General features: G+C 64.0%; 4 protein-coding genes across 4 annotated transcripts; 2 read left to right on the top strand and 2 right to left on the bottom strand.

Annotated features, from left to right (window-relative positions):
* Nucleotides 1–7,047: 7,047 nt before the first annotated feature.
* CHLNCDRAFT_54966 (hypothetical protein) lies at nt 7,048–10,274 on the bottom strand (the record flags this gene model as incomplete). Its single annotated transcript, XM_005843737.1, has 11 exons — nt 7,048–7,164; nt 7,264–7,671; nt 7,855–7,961; nt 8,067–8,190; nt 8,386–8,513; nt 8,655–8,847; nt 9,013–9,178; nt 9,344–9,462; nt 9,615–9,738; nt 9,917–9,975; nt 10,182–10,274. 11 exons carry the CDS (start codon nt 10,272–10,274, stop codon nt 7,048–7,050), a joined length of 1,638 nt encoding a protein of 545 aa, XP_005843799.1.
* Nucleotides 10,275–10,783: 509 nt separating this feature from the next.
* CHLNCDRAFT_59172 (hypothetical protein) lies at nt 10,784–13,657 on the top strand (the record flags this gene model as incomplete). Its single annotated transcript, XM_005843780.1, has 8 exons — nt 10,784–10,889; nt 11,028–11,141; nt 11,294–11,385; nt 11,620–11,766; nt 12,055–12,225; nt 12,518–12,613; nt 12,892–13,005; nt 13,261–13,657. 8 exons carry the CDS (start codon nt 10,784–10,786, stop codon nt 13,339–13,341), a joined length of 921 nt encoding a protein of 306 aa, XP_005843842.1. The 3' UTR covers nt 13,342–13,657.
* Nucleotides 13,658–13,716: 59 nt separating this feature from the next.
* CHLNCDRAFT_139949 (hypothetical protein) lies at nt 13,717–15,946 on the bottom strand (the record flags this gene model as incomplete). Its single annotated transcript, XM_005843736.1, has 7 exons — nt 13,717–13,784; nt 14,158–14,265; nt 14,663–14,714; nt 14,804–14,860; nt 15,125–15,211; nt 15,441–15,512; nt 15,701–15,946. 7 exons carry the CDS (start codon nt 15,944–15,946, stop codon nt 13,717–13,719), a joined length of 690 nt encoding a protein of 229 aa, XP_005843798.1.
* A 949-nt stretch (nt 15,947–16,895) lies between these two features.
* Nucleotides 16,896–17,691, top strand: CHLNCDRAFT_14832 (hypothetical protein; the record flags this gene model as incomplete). The annotated part of the gene is made up of 3 exons (XM_005843779.1): nt 16,896–16,991; nt 17,246–17,389; nt 17,638–17,691. Coding segments are annotated over 3 exons (294 nt in total), but the record flags the coding sequence as incomplete, so codon positions are not given.
* Nucleotides 17,692–19,568: the final 1,877 nt, after the last annotated feature.

Here is a 19,568-nt window from a genome sequence, read left to right as displayed (position 1 = left end):
CACAATGAATGAAGGAGCTGTAAGTTGCAGCAGGTTGAGTACCTCATGCAACAGCCACACCCCCCTGCCTCACCCAGTGACATATATAATGAGGACAGAGGCAGCCAGGTTTGAGCCCAGCCAGCCAGCCACACACACAATGAATGAAGGAGCTGTAAGTTGCAGCAGGTTGAGTACCTCTCAAAGTTGACACCTCCCAGAGCACACAGCCCAGGCTCTCAAGGCGTGCACACAGCAGAGTGCTACAGAGGCATGATCAGCGCCAGCCCGACCGGCCAGATGGGCAAAATTTGGCTAAGGTGCCCAACTCTCACCCCCCTCTGTAGCCCACCACCCCAGCTCGTGCCTGCCCCTGGGCACCCACACAAGCTTGACACACGCCCTTGAAGTGCACAACAGGGGGGCCAGTCAAAGCATTCAGCTGGGCTGGTGGCGGCGAGACTGGCGGCGGCACCCCGGCGGGAGGCGGCGGCACCCGTTTTTCGGGACTGCCGCTGCCGCCGCCCACCAGCGCCCATTACACCCCACCACTCCCCTGACTCAACGCAGCATTGGCACACCCCAAACGTGCGAGGGTTGAATGATCAAGTCTCTCGGTGCCTGCCCTGGCCAGCCGCTGACCCAACCAGACCAATCACACACACACACACGACGCTCACGCCGCCAGCGAGGGGGCGAAGCCCCCCCGTTTGGGAAGGCTCCGGGGCTCCCACGCTGGCACCTTTCTTTTGCTTGGCACAGACCAAACTCACAAGCTGAAGGGCCCTCAGCTAGGAATAACGGCACACAAAAGTTGTAGGGTGCCTCTCAGTGGGCAGGGGTGCTCATTTTCCTCAAAACTTTTGCAGGGGGTGGGCAGCCAGAGTGGCAGCCGCCCCGACGCTTGAGTTGAATTGCTTGGCCGTTTATTGCTGCCATTCATTCTGCTCTGCAACCTCTTGTGTCTTGCAATCAGTGCAATCATGAGCGGTAGTTCACAGAATAGGCGGGACGGCTCACCCAGCCGCCGCCGGGATTCCGTTAGCATGGGTGATAGCCGCATGGTGCATTCCACCTCGGATGAATCGCACCTGGCCTCAGAATGGGTGGCCGTGCGGTGGTACAGAGAGCTCATGCAGGAGGGTGTCGCCCCTACATGGTATGAAGAGCGCTGGCCTGGGGGCATACCCCCGATTGAGTACGCTCTTCCCTGCCTGCGGTTCTGGGCGGCACATCCGCCCATTCTGCGCCAGCCCGACCGGGCAGCAGTGCTACTGTCCCTGGGCCAACTGGCACGGGCAGTCATGTGCCGGGAAGTTGCCCTGACGGTCGAGGAACTGCGCATGGTGGTTCATTGGGACGACGACGCGGATGTCGTGGCCTGGACTAATCAGTATCCAGGACTGCTTGGGGGCCACAGGCACCCTGCCGACACTCTGGTGGGCCTCACAGCCACGGGCAGCGGTGCCGATGGCTCCCTTCCGCCATCCCACCCGCACCTACACTGTGCGGGCCTTCTCCACTCCGTCGCCTGACAGGGCGGCATCGCCCTCAAACGCCCCGGCGCCTACGTCGCGGGGCGGGGACCGGTAGTTGGTCCAGTGCTACCCACCGTTCTGCTGCGAACGCTAGCGCGGCGGCAGGATGAGTGGCAAGGGTGACTCCTCGCCTCCCTCGGAGCCGGGAGTGCAGACGCGCGCCAGAGCGGCGGAATCCGCTGCCGCTCTTGCGCAGGCTTCTGGCGGGACGCCAGAGATCAGCGGTGGGGAGACCGATATGTCTCAGATTGCCCCCAGTATGCTGGAACTGGCTTCCAGTGTCAAAACTTTAGTTGCCATGCATGCTGGCAGCGGTGGCAGCGGCGGCAGCGACGCCCCCAGGGCGCCTCGCTTGCCTGAGCCGCAGAAGCCTGACGTGTTTGACGGAGACAGCACCAAGCTCCGTGTTTTCTTGAGCAAAGCTCGTTTGTACCTTTCGGCGTACCGCCGCAGCGGCGAGTCTGATAAGGCTCGGACGCTGGGCAGCTTCCTGAAAGGTATTGCCTATCGGCAATTTGACCGGCTGTGGCAGGATGACCCTGAGGGTCTGACTGTCGAGCAGGTGCTGCGGATGCTGGAGAAGCGATTCGTCGATCAGAACGAGGCTTCTGACGCTCGCTACAAGCTCCAACACGCTCGGCAACTGACCAACCAATCAGTCCTGGCCTTCTCTAACTACCGGGATGAGCTCGCCGCCACCCCAGGGCTGGAGGATCTGCGTACTCAGGTCAACATGTTTGAGCGTTTCTGGACTGGCATGCACCCCAGTCTGCAGTCTCTATTGCTGACAGCCAAGCCAGGCCTTAAGACCAAGGACCAGGCACTTGAGCTGGCTCTCGACCTTGAGCGCAGCCTGCAGCGGCAGCACCGCCGCACCGTCACTGGTACCAAGGCGGGTCTCAATGAGATAGGTGTTGAGGTCACCGACCCCTGGGCAGCTTCTGCCCCGGGTGCACAGGCCTCTGGCATTGCCCCTGGCAGCACGCACGCCTCTCAGCCCTCACTGAGTGAGATGGCCTCTGCTGCTGCGCTGGCAGCGGTGCGGGCTTGGGAGCAGCGGCGGCCCCAGCGGCCTGCGGCCCCAACCCCTGGCACCCAGCCGGTGGCAGGCAGGGATGGCAAGTTGCTATCCAACGTACAGTGCTGGCAGTGCCGCCAGTGGGGCCACTACAAGAGTAGGTGCCCGAAGGGTAGGGTTCAGCCGGGAAACGGCTGAGCTCGGCAACACAGAGGCAAGGGGTTGCCGGGCCGCCCCTAGAGGCCCTTGTCGGAGACGAACAGTCTCTGGAAGACAGTCAGTCTTCGTTCTCTGCTGCTATTGTGTCAGCAGAGGGTAGGCCGGTACACGGCGGCGCACACACTGCCGGCGCCGAGTACGAGCCAGATGCGCTCAGGGGACGCCCGCACAGCGCGTCTGCGCTCAGCTCAGGGAGCGCAGTCGGCCCTGCTGTTTCCTTAAGGGCGGGGGCAGATTCAGTGGTTTCCACGCCCGCTAAGCCGCATGATGAGGCACTTGCCTCTCTCTATACCGGAGGGGGCGGTGGCTGCGCTGACCGATCTCAGCCAGAAGTGCAACAGCAGGAGGTCCGTTGGGGAGACGGCAGGACCCCGGCTCTGCAGTTGCAGAGTGAAGCCGTGAGAGTGCACTCCGTTGGTGTGGCAGACCAGCCTCCACCCGACCAGTTGGCCGCTGGTGGCCAGGGGGAGGGAAACTGCGACGAGGCAGGCAACGGCCTCAGCCCCAGCCAGTTGGCCGATACGGTCAGGCTGGCGGCAGAAACTGACCAACGTGTGGCAGATGGACACCCCGCCGCGGGTGAGCCTAGCCAGCGCCTTGTTGGGCGCTGTGGACCACGCCGCGCGGAGTACCGACCTACAGTCCGCCGCTCGCTGGTGTTTCCAGCTATGATCGGAGCGGTGCCTGCCCGTGCGCTGCTGGACAGCGGCGCTGAGGCGTTGTTTGTTTCACAGGCGTTTGTGAAACTGCATGGGCTGGCCACCCGGCCAGCCAGACAGCCACTGAGTGTGGTGATGGCAGATGGCTCCACTTAGACTGCTGGAGAGGCAGTGAAAGGGATCCTGCGCATCGACGGTTTTGCTTACGCTGACTGGGAGGTGCTAGTGGTGCCCTTGGCAAAGGACCATGACATTGTCATTGGTATGCCTTGGCTGCATTACCACGAACCCCACATCAACTGGCGCAATGGCACGATGACCATCGCCACTGATGCTGGTGCCCTTGTGCTCAGATCCACCGCGACTAAGCAAAGGGGGCATGCAGACCTCCGGCTCATGTCGGCGTTCCGGTTCAGGCAGAACTTGAAGAAGCAAGCCATTGAGGAAGCTTTCCTCGTGCTCATTTCTGCTCCAACAGCAGAGACCGCCCGCCACGCGGATCAACTCTCTGACTTTGCCCGCGGCAAGATAGCCGACTGGGAAAGCAGGTTTGCTGAGGTGTTCCAGGAGACACCGCCGCTGGCAGGCACCACCCAGACCAGGGTGAAGCACCAGATCCATCTGATCCCTGGTGCCACTCCACCCCCGTCCCGGCAGCCTTATCGGTTGTCACCGGCGAAGAGGATGGAGCTGCAGAAGCAGCTCGCTAAACTGCTTGAGTTGGGTCACATACGTCCCAGCACCTCGCCTTACGGCGCCCCGGTACTTTTTGTCCGCAAAAAGACAGCCGACCCACAGTCTGGAGCCCCAGAGTGGCGCATGTGCATCGATTACCGCGACCTCAATAAAATTACGGTCAAGGATCGATACCCCATGCCCCGAGTCGACGACCTGCTCGACCGGCTGCAGGGGGCGCGCTTCTTCACCGCTCTGGACCTTACGAATGCGTATGGTCAGGTGCCGATGGAGGAGAGCAGTGTGGAGCGCACCGCTTTTCGCACGCAGTTTGGTCACTATGAGTATCTGGTGATGCCATTTGGCCTTTGCACAGCGCCGCAGACCTTCCAGAGGCTCGTCGCTGAGACTTTGCAGTCCCTCGGCAATAAGCAGTGGGACAATTTCCTGGATGACTTGATCATCTGGGGCCGCACAAAGGCAGAACATGCTGCCAATGTGGAAGTTGTGATGGAAAAACTTGCTTGTGTGCTTGTGTGGGCTTAAAGTCTGGTGAAGCAAGAACTAGATTGCAACATAGACTTCCCGCCGAAACGGGACGGGGGGCGGGCGAAAGCAGCCATGAAATTCAAAAGGAATATTGTGAACTTAAACAAAGTGTTGAAACTGTTGCTGGTGAGATTAGAGCTGGCCGGGCGTCGGTTGCTCATTTGCGGGTGGTAACCATCGAATTGCTTGCGCTGCAGGCATGTATGGTGTTTGCAATTGTGTTTGTTAGCACCGCTCCACGCCTCTCGGCGCCGTCCTCGATGCCAGCGCCTGGAGCAGAATACAATCGCAATGGTACTGCCGCCCTGCAAAAATGGAAATCTAGTATTCTTAAAAACATGTTTGAACTGTATACGGCTTCCGAGAAGGCGGTGTACCATTCCGACGTCGGTCAGGAAACCAGCATAGCACGGTGCGGCACAAGCGTCAAATAGATATAGCCATGCATACTCTTGTATTAGCTTCTTTTATCACTTTCTGCTCTCTCTGCCGCAGGGTGGAACCTGCCAGCTTCCACCGCTTTGACCTCTTCAACCCGATCATCGATTGCCCGACCGGTAAATTGTTACGCATCGGCGCTTCCGGGGAAGGCGGGAAATGGCTTTGTTTGGAGGAGTTACAGCGACATTCAGAGTGTATCGTGTACAGCGTGGGGTCGTTTGGAAACTTTGACTTCGAGGAAGCGATATTGCGAGAAACAAACTGCAGCGTGCACACATTCGACTGCAACTCTGAAGCACATACCATTATTGGTGGCCGCCACGAATTCCACCCCATATGGTGAGCGTATTGGACCTGGGGGAGTTTGGTATGTTCCGCCCTGCTTAACACTTGACATGTGCTGTACCCTAAACCCTCCGAGAGGGCACAGGTTCGATTCCTCCCATGTCGAAACTTTGTGAGGACAAACGCGGCATAGCTGACCGGCTCAGCGCCAATCCAAGCCAATTCCTTCGGGAACGCCTAATAGAATCGCCAAGGCTTCGGCACAGGCCTCCCCGGGACCCATTCACTACTAGTGGGGGGTACTGCACTTGGCGCGTCGGGCAGATCAAATAATGGTCTAAAGCTAGACGTTAAAACCGGGAAGTGAAGCTTGTGGAGGCTCTTCCCCACCTTTACCTTTAGGCCGCGGCTAAGAAAGGCCTTCTTTGAAGGCGCTGGAGCTAGTGTCTAAACCCTCCGAGAGGGCACAGGTTCGATTCCTCCCATGTCGAAACTTTGTGAGGACAAACGCGGCATAGCTGACCGGCTCAGCGCCAATCCAAGCCAATTCCTTCGGGAACGCCTAATAGAATCGCCAAGGCTTCGGCACAGGCCTCCCCGGGACCCATTCACTACTAGTGGGGGGTACTGCACTTGGCGCGTCGGGCAGATCAAATAATGGTCTAAAGCTAGACGTTAAAACCGGGAAGTGAAGCTTGTGGAGGCTCTTCCCCACCTTAAGTATGCATTCCTATTCAGTTTAGGAAACACAAATGAAGCGAGGTCTGGACGTAAGACTTTTGAAACGCTGGCCAGCATCATATCGGACCTGGAACACACTCATGTTGACCTTCTCAAGGTATTGACCTGAAACGCTTGCCGTTCTGGCCCCGCACCCAGTCTATGTTGCAAGCTAGTTCTTGCTTTACCAGACTTTAAGCCCACACAAGCACCCACTCCAACAGCCCCTTGTTCCCGTTTTGCCGTAGATGGATATCGAAGGATTTGAGTATGAGGTTCTGTCAGGTTTTGATCTGGCCAACACATGTGGATTTCCCACACAGATTTCAATTGAAATACATTGGAAGGTGTGTGTGGGTGTGGGTGTCTCGAATACATGGACACCCTATGGCAACCTTGCAAGGTTGGCTTGGTCCTCACCTTTCCCCACATCCCCCATTCTGCAGCGCCTGTATGATCTCACCAACTTCCTCGGGGACAGAAACAACTGGGAGAGCATGTTGTGGCCAATGCATGAAGTCAGCCTCGCCGAGCTGGCTGTCGTATTCTCGCATCTCGCTGACCTGGGTTATGCGGTCGTAAGCCGAGAGGACAACCCATTGGTGAGGGTGTTGAAATGCGCTACTAGCCATGCAAATACACCATTGACAAACGAACACAACAACAATGTGCAGGCCGCCCGGTATGATGGGTGCGCGGCAGAGTTCACGCTTATTCGCGTTCAGCAACCGCACACATGCGGCGGCATTAGTTGAGAGGGTTTGAACATATTGTAGCGCACCTGAGCATATCGTTGTTGATCGTATGAGCAGTCTTGCGGCACGCGTGCTTGCAAACAAACGGCACGCGTGCTTGCTGTAAAGCCCTCGCAAGCACCAATGGTTTACATCCGTAAGCTAACAAGCCACTATAGAAGTAGGTGGGGCTGAAATGGCAGCATGCAAAGCAGGGCAGCGTCCTCTGCTTATCGAAAACAACCCTCCTCTCTACACTTCCACAACCGCGCCTGGTCCTCAGAATTGTACAGAAAAGATATCTCGCACTCGGCGGCAATCATCGCTTGCTCCAGCCCGCTCACCAACTGCGGGGCAGGGTGGCAAAGCAACAACAACGTTGACTTCATAGGAGCAGCGCCAGCGCCAGACTGTGCACGACATCACCACTATCACCACCGGCCCACCTCATGCAGCGCCTCAGGCACCAGCCAGACCAGTGCCGCGCAGGGCGTCAGCAGCAGCACATAATCAGCTGGCAGCATGCCCCGGTGCTTGTGCCACACCGACGCCCCGAAAAAGGGGTATGCGTGGCTCGGTGGCTGCTCCTGCTGTGCACGGTGCTCTTGCAGCTGCTCCTGCTGTTGTTGTTGCTGCTGCTGGCGGTCAGCCTCCCGCTGCAGGGCGTGCCTTGCACCGCTGCCTGCGCTGCCGCCCTGCCTGACGCCACCCGCCCCAACGCCGTCAACCAGCGCCATGCGCTGGAACAGCTGGTGAGCAGTCTCCAAATCGGGTGGCGGTCCACAGTCGGCCAGCAGCCCGCGCTGCAGATACTGCATGTATGCCCGGAACTGCGACTCGTCCAGCTGGGCTGCCTGCACTAGGGATGAGATGCAACAGGCAAGGGTCAGCAGCGGCACGGCATCATCTACACAAACACATGCACAGAGAGCGGCATGACTGCCCAGGGAGGAAGTGAGCGAGTGGGCCAAGACCGAGGCCCTCCAAGTCTTCTCAGCCCATCTTGCCTCGTTGATTGACAGCGGAAAGGCAGAGACGCTGCCCAGGCGGCTGAGCTGGCGCGGCGCCCAGTCTGCCCATTCGGGCGGCAACGGCAGCCCCGGCATGCTGCGAGTACCACCCCCCACGCCGTAACACAGCTTCGCTGCGGCAGCAGGGCGGGACAGGCAGGAAGGGACGGGAGCGGTTGGAGAGCAAGAAAGGAGGAGGGAAGCAGGTGCAGTGCAGCGGCAGCTGTAGCCCCGCCCACCTGCTACCACCAGGGATGCCATGAGTAGCGCCCAAGGGTGCCGCCCGGGCCGCTCTCCCTCGGTGGGCACCAGCGGCGCCGGCTGGTACAGGGCATGCAGCTGCAGCGCCACCGGAAGCAGCTCCTGCGGCCAACAAGAGGTTGCGGCACAAGCCCTTCGCACGTCGCCCATGCCAACAGGCAGGCAGTGATGCAGGCAATTGTGAGATGCCTGTCTGTCTGTCTGTTACACCCATAAGGAGCAAATGAATGCTACGGGCCCAGCTGTGGTGCAGCAGCTGGAAAGCCACGTCCGCCTGTTGAGCTGCCCCCAGCACACCTGCGACAGCTCCAGGTCAGCAAGGTATCTGGCCAGCCACAGCGCGGGGCTCAGCGGCGGGCAGGCCAGGCCCAGACGCTTCCCCATGGTGGAGGCATTCAGGAGGAGGGCCTTGGGCGAGGGCACGCCTGCGGGGAGGGCGCCACAGCGAGGCGCGTAAGGCGGGAAGCAGCGGGGGTGCAGCGAGGGCCACACAAACACTGCTTGCCTCAAATCCACCAGCTGCACAGCAACCTCCAGCTGCGCCCGCCACCGCCCGCCCTCCCTACCTCGCACGGCGATGAGCTCCCCTCCCAGGATGTTGCGGTACTGCTGCAGCACCGCCCCCTCCTCCGCCGCAAACGCCACATACGGCAGCCGCCCATCCAGCGCCCACCGAAGCACGTCCAGAGGGCCCGCCGCCTCCAGCTGGCACCAGCAGGCCAGCAGCAGCAGCGCCAGGGTGTGGCGCGGGTGCAGGGCCTGCGAAGTAAGGCAGCGAGCCGGGGCAGCAGCGGCGCACGGCCTGCTGGGTGGGTGACCACCGGCCGCAGCCCGCACCTCACCCAGCAACCAGGTACCCCAGCAAGGCGAGCAACGCAGCCACCAAGGCAACTCCAGCGCAGCGCAGGCTGGCAGCTGCCACACCGGCGCCAGCTCTGCTTGGATGCGCAGCGACCGCCGCCCAAACGTCATCTGGCCAGGCATGGCGCCGCCGCCGCTGCCACCGCCGTCGATGCCGCCATCCTCGCCCTCGCTGCCGTCGGTGGCGGCGGGCGCGCCGCCGCCTGGCCCTGCCAGCACCTCGAGCTTGCTGCAGGAAGAGCAGCAGGCACGGCATGGGAGGGCAGACATGTTGGGTGACAAGTGTCAGGCTCAAGAACAAGGGCCTCCCAGGGCAACCGTCAAGCACACGCGTACACAGCACACCGACATCAGCGGTACCCCACTCCAGCCGCGCAGTGGGGCGAGGGCTCACAGAATAGTGGCGGGCTCCAGCAGCCGGCTGTGCGCCAGGTGGGCCAGCCACAGCTGGCGCAGCACCCCCGACAGCCCTGGGTCCATACCGAGTGTGGCAATCAGCACCTGCGCCTGGCGCTGCAGGGAAAGAGCAGATGGAACGGGGTTGCAGCGGTGGCAGCAATGGCCATCGGCATGCGCAAGAGCAAGGACGCGTCAGCACGTTGCTCTGCGACAGCCACCCGGCGGCACAGCTGTGCCCATGGCTCGGCCCCTGGCCCCCTCCTCACCTGCAGAAGCTGCTGGAGGGCCCCCACATACGCCCGCACTGCGGCTTCCACCGGCGGCGGCGGCGGCGGCTCCGCCTCGGCGGCGGCGGCATCCTTTGCTTTGGCCTTCATCCCCTCCGACTTCCTGCCGGTGGAGGCATGTGGCAAGGGATTGGTGGGAAGGGAAAGAACATGCAGAGCGCGGTGGATGACTGTATGCACGCCACTAAGCAGAGCGTCCTGGCCCTCTTGTTGCAGCAACGAGCTAACAACGAGGCGGCCGGCAGCATGCCGGCATCAGGGCAAAAAGCGCGGGGCCGCACTTGAAGAAGCGCGCATCGCTGATGCCTGTCTGGTACTCCTGAGTCTCCTCCGCAAAGCCCTGCGGCAGCAGTGGAGGCGACTAGACGTCGCGCGTGCTTGTTTGTGCACAGCAGGCGCAGGCCCAGAGCCCAGCCCCCGAGCAGGCAGGTGGCAGGGGGTGCGGGTTCGGCAGGCGCTGGCAAAGCAGCCGCTGAGGACGGTACGCTTCCCCCTGCACCATCCCATCCGGCAGCTGCTTTTCGGCCTGCAGACAGCGCTGCGCACCTGGTGTATGCTGCCGCACACGTCGCACACCAGCATGCCCTCGTGCAGCTGCAGGTTGCCCGTCCAGCAGGCGGTGCACAGCTCGCCCTCCATGCTGGCTCGCCCGTTACCGAGTGCACAGCCGGCCTGGCGACGGGCTGGCAAGGCCTACAGCCGGGCACAGACGATGCCCTGCACGCAGCAAGGGAGCAGGGTTCGGTACCAGGGCAGGCCTGCAGGAAACAACCAGGCACGGGCGCAGGGGGCCGCCAGGCAGAAGGCGGTGGCGGCGGGAGGCGGGCGGCGGGGAGCGGCAGGTGCCAGGCCGCGCACCGTGTTGGATTTTGAGCCTGCAATTACTTTGGCGCACACTCCTGGGCTGCTCCCGCGCTGTGTGCTCTAACTCACTCAACTGTAGAGCCCTTCTCGTGCTCACCCTCTCACAATTGCGCCCAGACGGTATGGACGATATTGGGGATGAGGAGGCAGCTCCAAAGCGCTCCAGCTTGGTGCAAACATCAGCCCACGTGGCAGTCGAATGAAAACGCCCAACACCCACACGTGGGCGCCTGCAACAATCCCACTGTGCATTGCATCTGCTGGCTGCCTCACCGGGCTGGGATATGGCGACCACCGCGCCAATGTCGGCCTCCAGCGGCTTGTGCAGCGGCTCGATGCGCGCCAAGAACTCCACATTCAATGGCTCGAGCCTCAGGCTGGCTGTGGCCGGTGAGCGCCCTGCTCCGCAGAACCTTCCTCCACCCTCCCACACCTCCGTAATAGCGGGGGGCGCTTTGGCGACCCACTCCCGCCCCAGGGGTGATCATTTCCGGCGCCCCTGAGGTCAGCCCTGCGCTGTTGCTGCAGGCCGGCAGCTGGCGGCGGCGCCACGCTCCTCTGGCCGCAGCCTGGGCCTGGTGGCGGAGGCCAACCTGTTCAGCCGCGTGGCCCGCATCTTCAAGTCCTATGCCAACTCCGCACGTGAGCTGCTGGGCGGATCAGGATGCAGCATTTGGTGCACCATCGAAGACGCGCCGCCATCGGCCCAGCGGTGCCAGTAACTAGGCAGCCCTCTCACATTGCCTGCACCCCTGCCTTCCTCCCCCCTGCGCCTGTTTTTGTCTCCTCTGCAGTCAATGCGGCCGAGGACCCGGAGAAGATCCTGGATCAAGCGGTGACAGACATGCAGAGCGACCTGATCCGCCTGCGCCAGGCGGCGGCAGAGGTGCGGCAGCAGCCGTCCGTCGATGTGTCGACGTAGGGTTGGGGGCAGCGTTGGGTGGCCCGCAGCAGCAGCCTGGAGCAGGAGAGGCCGTATTTCCCTCATACTGCGCACATGCACCACCTCGGCTGGTTGCACGGCGCGGCAGCTATGATGTGCAGCTGCCATGCACGCCCGTTGCTGCCGCTTGTGTCCTCACTCCCGCCCGCCCCCACCCCCGCCCTCCACACCCCGCAGGTCACGGCCTCCCAGAAGCGGCTGCAGAACAAGTACGAGCTGGCGCAGAGCACGGCGGACGACTGGTACCGCCGTGCTGAGCTGGCGCTGGGCAAGGGCGACGAGGAGCTGGCCAAGGAGGCACTGTCCCGGCGGAAGGCCTTCCAGGTGTGCATGGCTGGTTGTGCACTGTGTGTGCGGTTGTCACACAAAGTGTGGCTGTGTGGGTACTTGTGTATGAGCGCTGCCACGACACGAGGCCTTCAGGGCGCGCGCTCAGTCTGGGTGCAGCTTCCTGTGGTCCCCTGGCCTGGCTGGTGGCCCTAGCTGCGTGCGTGTTGCCTCGGCCGTGCCTCACCCGCTGCAACCAGCCCGCCGCCAGCTTCCTCCACACCGCCGGTCGCTTTCTCTCCTTACGTTATCATCTCCTCCCTGTGCCCGTCTGCCCCTCCTCAGGACAACGCAGCCATGCTCAAGGGCCAGCTGGAGCAGCAGTCCAGGGCTGTGGACACCATCATCGGCAACATGCGGGTGCTGGAGAACAAGCTGGCGGAAGCCAAGATGAAGAAGGACACGCTCAAGGCGCGGGCGCAGAGCGCCAAGAGCGCGCGCGCCATCAACGACATGGTGGGTCGGCGGCCCTAGGGCTGCCGAGAGGGGGGGTGGAGGGAAGGGGAAGGGCCTGGGCTGGTGTGGGCTGGTGCGAGCGGTACGGGCTGACGGGAGGGAAGGGAGGCTGCGCAGTGTGGCAGGCTGCGTTGTGGGCTGGAATCGCTCGGGCACAGTGCCCGCTCCCGGGAAACCTGGAAAGCGCCAGGGCAGCCGTCCCGTGCTTGAGCACGCAAAACCGTCCCAGAACCGCGGGTGGTCTTGCGCATGCTCCACTCCGCCCGTACCCGTGCCGCTGCCGCTGCCGCAGGTGGCGGGGCTAGATACGAGCAGCGCGCTGGGCGCGTTTGAGCGCATGGAGGAGAAGGTGATGTCTCTGGAGGCGCAAGCAGAGGCGGCGCAGATGGTGAGCAGACGCACGTCTTTGGCCGTCTCATGCCTGCCTGCATGCATGCACATGCATGGCCTGCCGCCGGGATGGTGGAGGCTTGAATCGGCAGCAGCCGCAGCTCTGGGCATGCCAGACGTGCTGGGGGCTGGCTGTTGGCAGGCGGCAGCCAGGGCAGGCCCCCGCCCTGCGCAGCGCAGGCAGCAGCCCGGAGTGTGCCACGCAGCGTGCAGCAGTACCGGCGGGCGCTGATTGCGTCGATGGCCCCTCCTCGCCCCACGCATCCCTGCCTGCAGCTGGTGGCCCCCGACAGCATCGAGAACAAGTTCCGGGCGCTGGAGGGGTCTGACGTGGACGATGACCTGGCCAAGATGAAGGCGGCCCTGGGCAGCGGCAAGGTGGCGGGAGAGGTGGGCGCGGGAGGTCGGGGCTGGCTGGGGCCGTGGGCCGTGGCAGGGAGCAGCAGGGAGGGAAGAGGCCACGGCTGGATGGAGGGAGCGGTGGGCGCGGTGGGGGCTGGCAGGGTGCTGCGTGTTGGGGGGTGTGCATGCCCTGGTTGTGAAGGCCGGATGCAGGCAAGGGAACAAACAGCGGTGTCTGTACAGGAGGAACCTGCTACCCCCGCTCACCTGCTGTCTTGCACTCTGCCTTCCTGATGTGTGCAGCTGCCCCCAGGGCGCCCCCTGTCGGATGCTCTGGACTATGAGCTCAGCGACTTGAAGCGCAAGATGGGCAACGGCAACTGATTGGACGGCTCATGCGCCGGAACCTGGAAGAAAGAACGAGCGCTTGCCAGCCATCGTGTGGCTGCCGCCGCTGCCGCGCCGTGGCTGCTGCCGCCGCCGCCCCGGCAGCGGCAGCGGCTGTGGCGCTGGCGCGCTGCTCTTGTCCAGTCTCTTTGATGATTTCTGCTGCCCCACTCTCACCCAACCAACCTCTTCAACTGATTCCCCCAGTCCCCCTCCTTCTTGGATCGATTTGATTTCAATTTGAGTGCGCATTGTTTCTTCACAGATGCTCTTTTCGGTAGGGGTTACATGTACATCTGTAACCTTCAGAGCCAACACACGAAGTTACACGTGGCCCATCGCCAGATGCGCATCGCCGTGCATGCCCCGACCTCAGGCGATGACGCTGTCAATCAGGCCCAGAGCAATGGCCTGCTCGGGGCCCAAAAAGTTGTCGCGGTCTGCGGCAGGGGCCAGCCAGGGGCAGCAGGTGGGAGGCACGCAGGCGTGCCGGCAAGGGAGGCTGCCGCCGCCATCCCAGGGCCAGCCTAAGGCAGCGCACCAGCTGCCCTCCGCTGAGCAGCTCTTCCGCTCCTCCCCTGCCTGCCCCCCGCTGCCCTGCCGCTGCCCAATGCCCCCGCAACATCCCTCCCGCTGCCCAGCAGGCGGCGCTGCCCCCTCGGCAGCCGCCACCCATCCACGTGTCGCCCATCCGCGCGCCGCCCAGCTGCAGCCCGCAGCCCCGGCAGCCCGCCGCGCAAGCAGCCCGCCGACCCAGCAGCCCGCCGCCCCGGCAGGCGGCGCCACCATGTGCCACCATGTGCCGCCACCCACCGCACTCCATCTCCACAGTCTCCACGGGCAGGCCGGTGGCCTCAGACAGAAAGCGGTACATGACCCGCATGTTGCGGTTGAGCTCGGTGGCGGTGATGTTGCACTCGTCTGCGCGGCGGGGCATGTGGGGTGGCGGGGCTGGTGAGGTGGACGGAGGGAGGCGAGGAGGAGGGAGCCGGGGCATATGGGGCGGGCAGGGCGGTGAGGTGGAGGGAAGAGACGAGCAGGGAGGCGAGGAGGAGAAGGAGAGGAGGAGGGAGTGCCGCTGGAGGGGAGGAGCAGGGAGGGGAGAGGGTGCGAGGAGAAGGCATGGGGTCTCCGGTCCGCCAGCGCCGGCCTGGCAAGGGTCTGGAGCATCCAGGCCTGTGCCCCGCAGCCCAGGCGCAAAGCAACCAGCCCCGTACAAGCGACAGGCTACCACGCCGCCGCGCCTCGTGCCAGGCCGCCACCAAATGCAGGCGGCGAAGCAGCCGCCATGGCAGCGGCAGCCGCAGCCGCGGCGCACCCGCGGAGCCTTGCAAGCCGCCCATGGGCTGCTGCAGCAGGATGCGGGTGTTCTGCATGGAGAAGCGGCGGCCCTTGGCGCCCGCGGCCAGCACCGCGGTCGCGGTGCCGCCCACGATGCCAAAGGCGACCGTGGAGCCACGGGCGCCTTGATGGCGCGCATCGTGTCCAGGATTGACACCACGGCATAGGGAGAGCCCTGCAACAGGAGACGGCAGAGGCAGGAGGTGTGGGGGCAGGTGGCAAGGGCGGGCAGGGCAAGGGAGAAGGCAGGGCAGGAGGCAGCAGGAGGATGCAAAGCAGCAGGCGGCGGGGCAGAAGGGGGAGCCAGGGCACGCAGGTGTGAAGCCAGGCCGCCACGCGCAGCGGCCATCCAACTGAGCAGCAGCAGCGCGCGTGCCGCAACACATGCGGTGCCTGCGACAATTGTACCGCAGGCAGTTGATGTACCGTACTGCCGTACCTGCGGGCAGTTGATGTACATCTTGATCTCCTCCTCCTCGTTCAGGGAGTCGAGCGCCAGCAGGGAGGCCACCACCTGGCACGCCACCTGTCCACACAACACGCACGGGCAGCAGGGTGGGCGCGCGGGAGAGGCCAGGCGCCACGCGGGCGCGCAGCAGGCAGGCAAACGACATCGCGCCAGCCGCACATCGCAACAGCTGCCATCCTCCAAGATTTCTACGGAGCCAGGCCCCCGCGGCTCAGGCCTGCACCCACGGCTCACACAGGCGGCGCAGGCGAAGGCCCGAGGACGCATACCCGCAGGCTGCCATCACCTGGTCGCTGATGCGCTGGTTGAGGAAGATGATGCGGTTGCGCAGCAGGTAGCCGTATAGGTCCACCACATCCTGCAGGCGTGGTGGGGCGTTTGTGGTGTGTGGTATGTGGGTGTGGGTGTGCAGGCGTGGGCCAGGTGGGCGGCAGGCCGCAGGGCGGCAGGCAAGCGACCGTGGTGGTGGGCTGGGGCCCGGTTGTGGCTGGTGTGCCAGTAAAGGCACGGCGGGGGCAGCGCGTGCGTGTGTGTGGCACGCCGCACCTCGCCGCCGGGGCCCATCTGGATGACGGGGGCCAGGATGGGGTCGCGCTCGCGCCGCGCGCACACGGGCGGCAGCCTGCAAGCTGCTCTGCCGCCGCCGCCGCTGCCGCTGCTGCTGCTGCGGGCCAGGCTGCCGCCCAGGCTGCCGCAGCTGCGTGGCGGCGCCGCCACCGCGTGGCGGGCGGGAGGCCGCTGCTGCTGGTGGACCTGCTGCGCGGTAATTTGAGGCTGTGCGAGTGCCTGCATGATGCACGGATGCTGCTGGGGGCTTGCCAGCGGCAGGGGGTTCAGGGCGAGGAGATCGGTGGGTGGGTGGTTCAAGCGGGCAGCGAGACCCCTGGAGCGATTCGCACGCCGACCAAGATTGCTGGGGATGCTGCGATGGGCGCCGAAACGAAGAAGTGGGGCCACCAGGGAATGGATGACGGGGACTAGCGGTGGAAACTCGGCCAGCAGGTCGTGCATGTTTGCGCGTGAGGCTTCCCTTTGGCTCTGAGCATCAGCAGCACCTGCCCGGGAGGTTGCTTGTGGAGACAAGTGTGGGCAGCGATGCAGGCACTCACCCTCACAGCAGCGCGGCCCGTTGGCCTCAAGGCGGTTTCCCTTAGCAGCGCACGGTCTATAGTGGCGGTGAGGAACGCAATGCGCAACGCCCGGTGGTGGGCCCGCCCTCTGGGGTGTGCTGCCAACCTCCCCCGCCGCCTGTTGCTGGCGTTTCTGCCCACCGCATGCCCACTGGACCGCACGGTTCTGCAACCCGCCCCGCTCCGCGCAGGCCCCCCTGGTGGCGGCGCCCCGCATGGCGGCGCCCGCCGCCCGCAGCAGCCTGCTGTCGCAGACGGTGGTGGCCAAGGCCGCAGCAGCAGCAGCGCAGGAGGCGGCCACTGAGGCGGTGGCCCACCTGCGGTTCATCCGCGGCTCGCCCCTCAAGGTGCGCTTTTTGGATGCGGGCGCGCGGCTCGTGGCGGCACCAGGCCTGCCCCTTGCGTGGCACAGCTAGGGGCAACGTGCAGGCAGTGGGCATGTTGTCATGACAAAGACAGGCAGCCCTCGTTGCAGCAGCGGGCATGGGCTGCCTCGCCAGCCAGCCAGGCGACATGCGTGCGCTGCCGCTTCGCTTGCGCTGATGCTGGCTGTCGGCACTCCTTGCTGCTGCTGCCATACCCAGCCGCCCAGGCCCACGCTGCCATGCCCTCGCCTGCGCCCCCTGCAGGTGCGCCGCGTGCTGGACCAGATCCGCGGCCGCAGCTACGAGGAAGCCATCATGATTCTGGAGTACATGCCGTACAAGGTGCGGAGGCATGGGGATTGACAGCAGCGCGCGCAGGCTTGAACTGCGCCGCGCCGCGGGAGCCCGCCGCGCAAACGGCTGGGCAGCTATTTTTGCATGATATATGTTGGTCACGCCGGCCCATGCCGCCTCCACTCTTCTTCTTTGAGGTGCATGGGGCGCTGCACATGTGCCAGCGTGTGCTGTGCCTCTGCCGGCGCTGCAAAACAGACACTTGATCGGCCTCGTTCCCCGCGTGCCCCGCCCCTGCTCAGGCCTGTGAGCCGGTGCTCAAGACGCTGCTGTCAGCAGCCGCCAACGCGAAGCAGAACCTGGGCATGCGCAAGGCCAAGCTGGTGGTCAGCGAGTGCTTTGCCGACGAGGGGCCGGTGCTGAAGCGGGCGCGGCCGCGCGCCCAGGTGCGCACGTGGCAGCTGTTGTGGGGGGGCGCGGCGGCGCAGAGACCTAGGGGGCGGGGGCCGCGGTAGAAGGACAGAGGGAGGCACGCTTGTTGGGGGTCTGGTGCGTGGGAATGCAAGCCGCAGCCGGTGCACCGACGGTTGGCTGGCGCCTGGATCCCTCCCGTCGCGCCGCAGCCGTGCCCCACCAGCTTGCGAGCCCTCTGATCTCCCCCCGCCTCGCCGCCCCCCGGTGCTCTGAAACGCAGGGCCGTGCCTACCAGATCAGGAAGCCCATGGTGCACATCACTGTCAAGGTGGCCGAGAACGATGCGTGAGGGCTGCCTGCCCTCCTCCGACTGTTTGCGAGCTCCGGCGGCCCGCCACCAGTGGCCCAGACGCGCAGTTTCAGCTATACCTAGGCCCCCTGCAATTTTGCTTGTCCCCCCTTCTTCGTCATCTTGTGTGCTGGTCATGTTAGTAAGCACCTGCGGTTCCCGAACAGGGCAGTAGAAATTGGGCGGCGGCAGAGAGGAAGCCAGTGGCGGCGGTGGAGTGGTGAGGTGGGGCACATTCAGCTGCCCGGTTGGCGCTTCCACATACGCTATTTGGAATAGGTGTGGCGGACCGATAACACCACGAAAACGCATTGAGGCAGGCAAGCAGGCAGGCAGGCAGGCACGCTGGAAGGCAGGCAGGGAGCAGCAGCCACAGGAAGCAGCAGCAGCCACAGGCAGGCAGGCGCCACAGGCAGGCAGGCCGCAAGCAGGCACCGTCAGGCAGGCACAGGCAGGCGGGCACAGGTAGGCAGGCAGGCAGCCGCCACAACCAGGGAGGAAAATACCCACCTGCAGGCACCAGGACCTGTTCTTGAGCCCCTCCTAACTCTTTCTGCGCCAGAGCCATGCCGCGTCGCCGCCTTTGCATGCCGCCTGGCTTAGCGCTTGAGTAATGGCACAGCCGACCACCGCGGCAGGCCACTTTGCACTCCTGCCTGCAATGCATGCACCCTTACATGAGCAGCCTTCTGGTATTTTCATGTGCCTGGGAGATGTGCGGGCATGGGGGCCCGTGTGCCCCATGCCATTTGAGTGCCCGGCGGCGGCGCTGCCTGCCGCCGGGAGCCCGCACCAGCATCGGCACCCGTCGGCCTGGCAGGCCTAAGCTGCTAAGGATCCCCACGTCCCCCACCACGTTGTGGGGGTTGCGTGTCCGGCAGGACGGGGAGCGGGGCCAAGGGTGGGGTGACCCTGGGACGCTCAGCTGGGGGGAGGGTGGTCGGAGCCATGGAGAGGGTGCTCCATGGTCCACCCCCTCTCTTGATGCCCCTTGATCACGTGTGCCCCCTGCCCAGGGTCTGCTCACGCGGCCTATCATAGCGGGGTGACTGTAACACCCAGCGCTGGCAGACCGTCACTGCCGTGCTGCATCTGGACTGTCCTGCCTGTTTCCCTGTCGCTGTATCCCTCCGTTCCCATTTTGTTCTGTTGGGTTCCTGTTTCGGCGGGGCGGCAGAAGCTGCTGGCGGCGGCGGTGGAAGCCGGGGGCTGTCACCATCGCCGCCCGGTGTCGCTTTCTCATTGATCATTTGGGTAGGTGCTGGCCGTACCGATAACACCACGAAAACGCATGAGCACGGCAGCAGGGCAGTAGGATACCACGGTCTGTCCACCGTAAGGTACGTTCTCGCCTGCCATACTGCCTAGGTTGGCGCATGCAGCCGAATTAGGTGCGTCCAAGCAAAAAACTTGATGCATGGTACTTGCAAGCCACGTCATGGCCGCCTACAGGTGACGGTCATCACCGTTTGCATCCCACGCATTTAGGTTCCTTCTTTCTGATTCCATTCGCAAAGCGTTCTGCGTTGTTTACGAGGCGCTGCAGCATATTCCAGTCCTGGCGTCCCTTTCACGTGTATTTACACTTCCCCGCTTTGCATGGATCATGAGGTGGGGGGCGCTCAGAGATATGAGCGCAGGGGCGGAGGGGTGGCTGGTGGGCGGGCCTCGCGGGGCGCGGCACTGCGTGCGCACCAGGCGCCCGGCGGCAGCCGCCGCCGCGGCGGCCCACCTGTGTGGGAAGTGTGTGAGTAGCTTTGAGTTGGAGTGCCGGCCTGACCTGCGCACGACGTGTTTCTTCAATGCTAATCCCCTCCAGGAGTCCGGTGGTTCAAAGCCCGGTCGCCATTTACTGCGCCACC

The sequence above is a fragment of the Chlorella variabilis genome (genome assembly GCF_000147415.1).
Source record: "Chlorella variabilis unplaced genomic scaffold CHLNCscaffold_27, whole genome shotgun sequence".
Lineage (NCBI taxonomy): Eukaryota > Viridiplantae > Chlorophyta > Trebouxiophyceae > Chlorellales > Chlorellaceae > Chlorella > Chlorella variabilis.
This window is presented reverse-complemented; position numbering and strand designations above follow the sequence as displayed.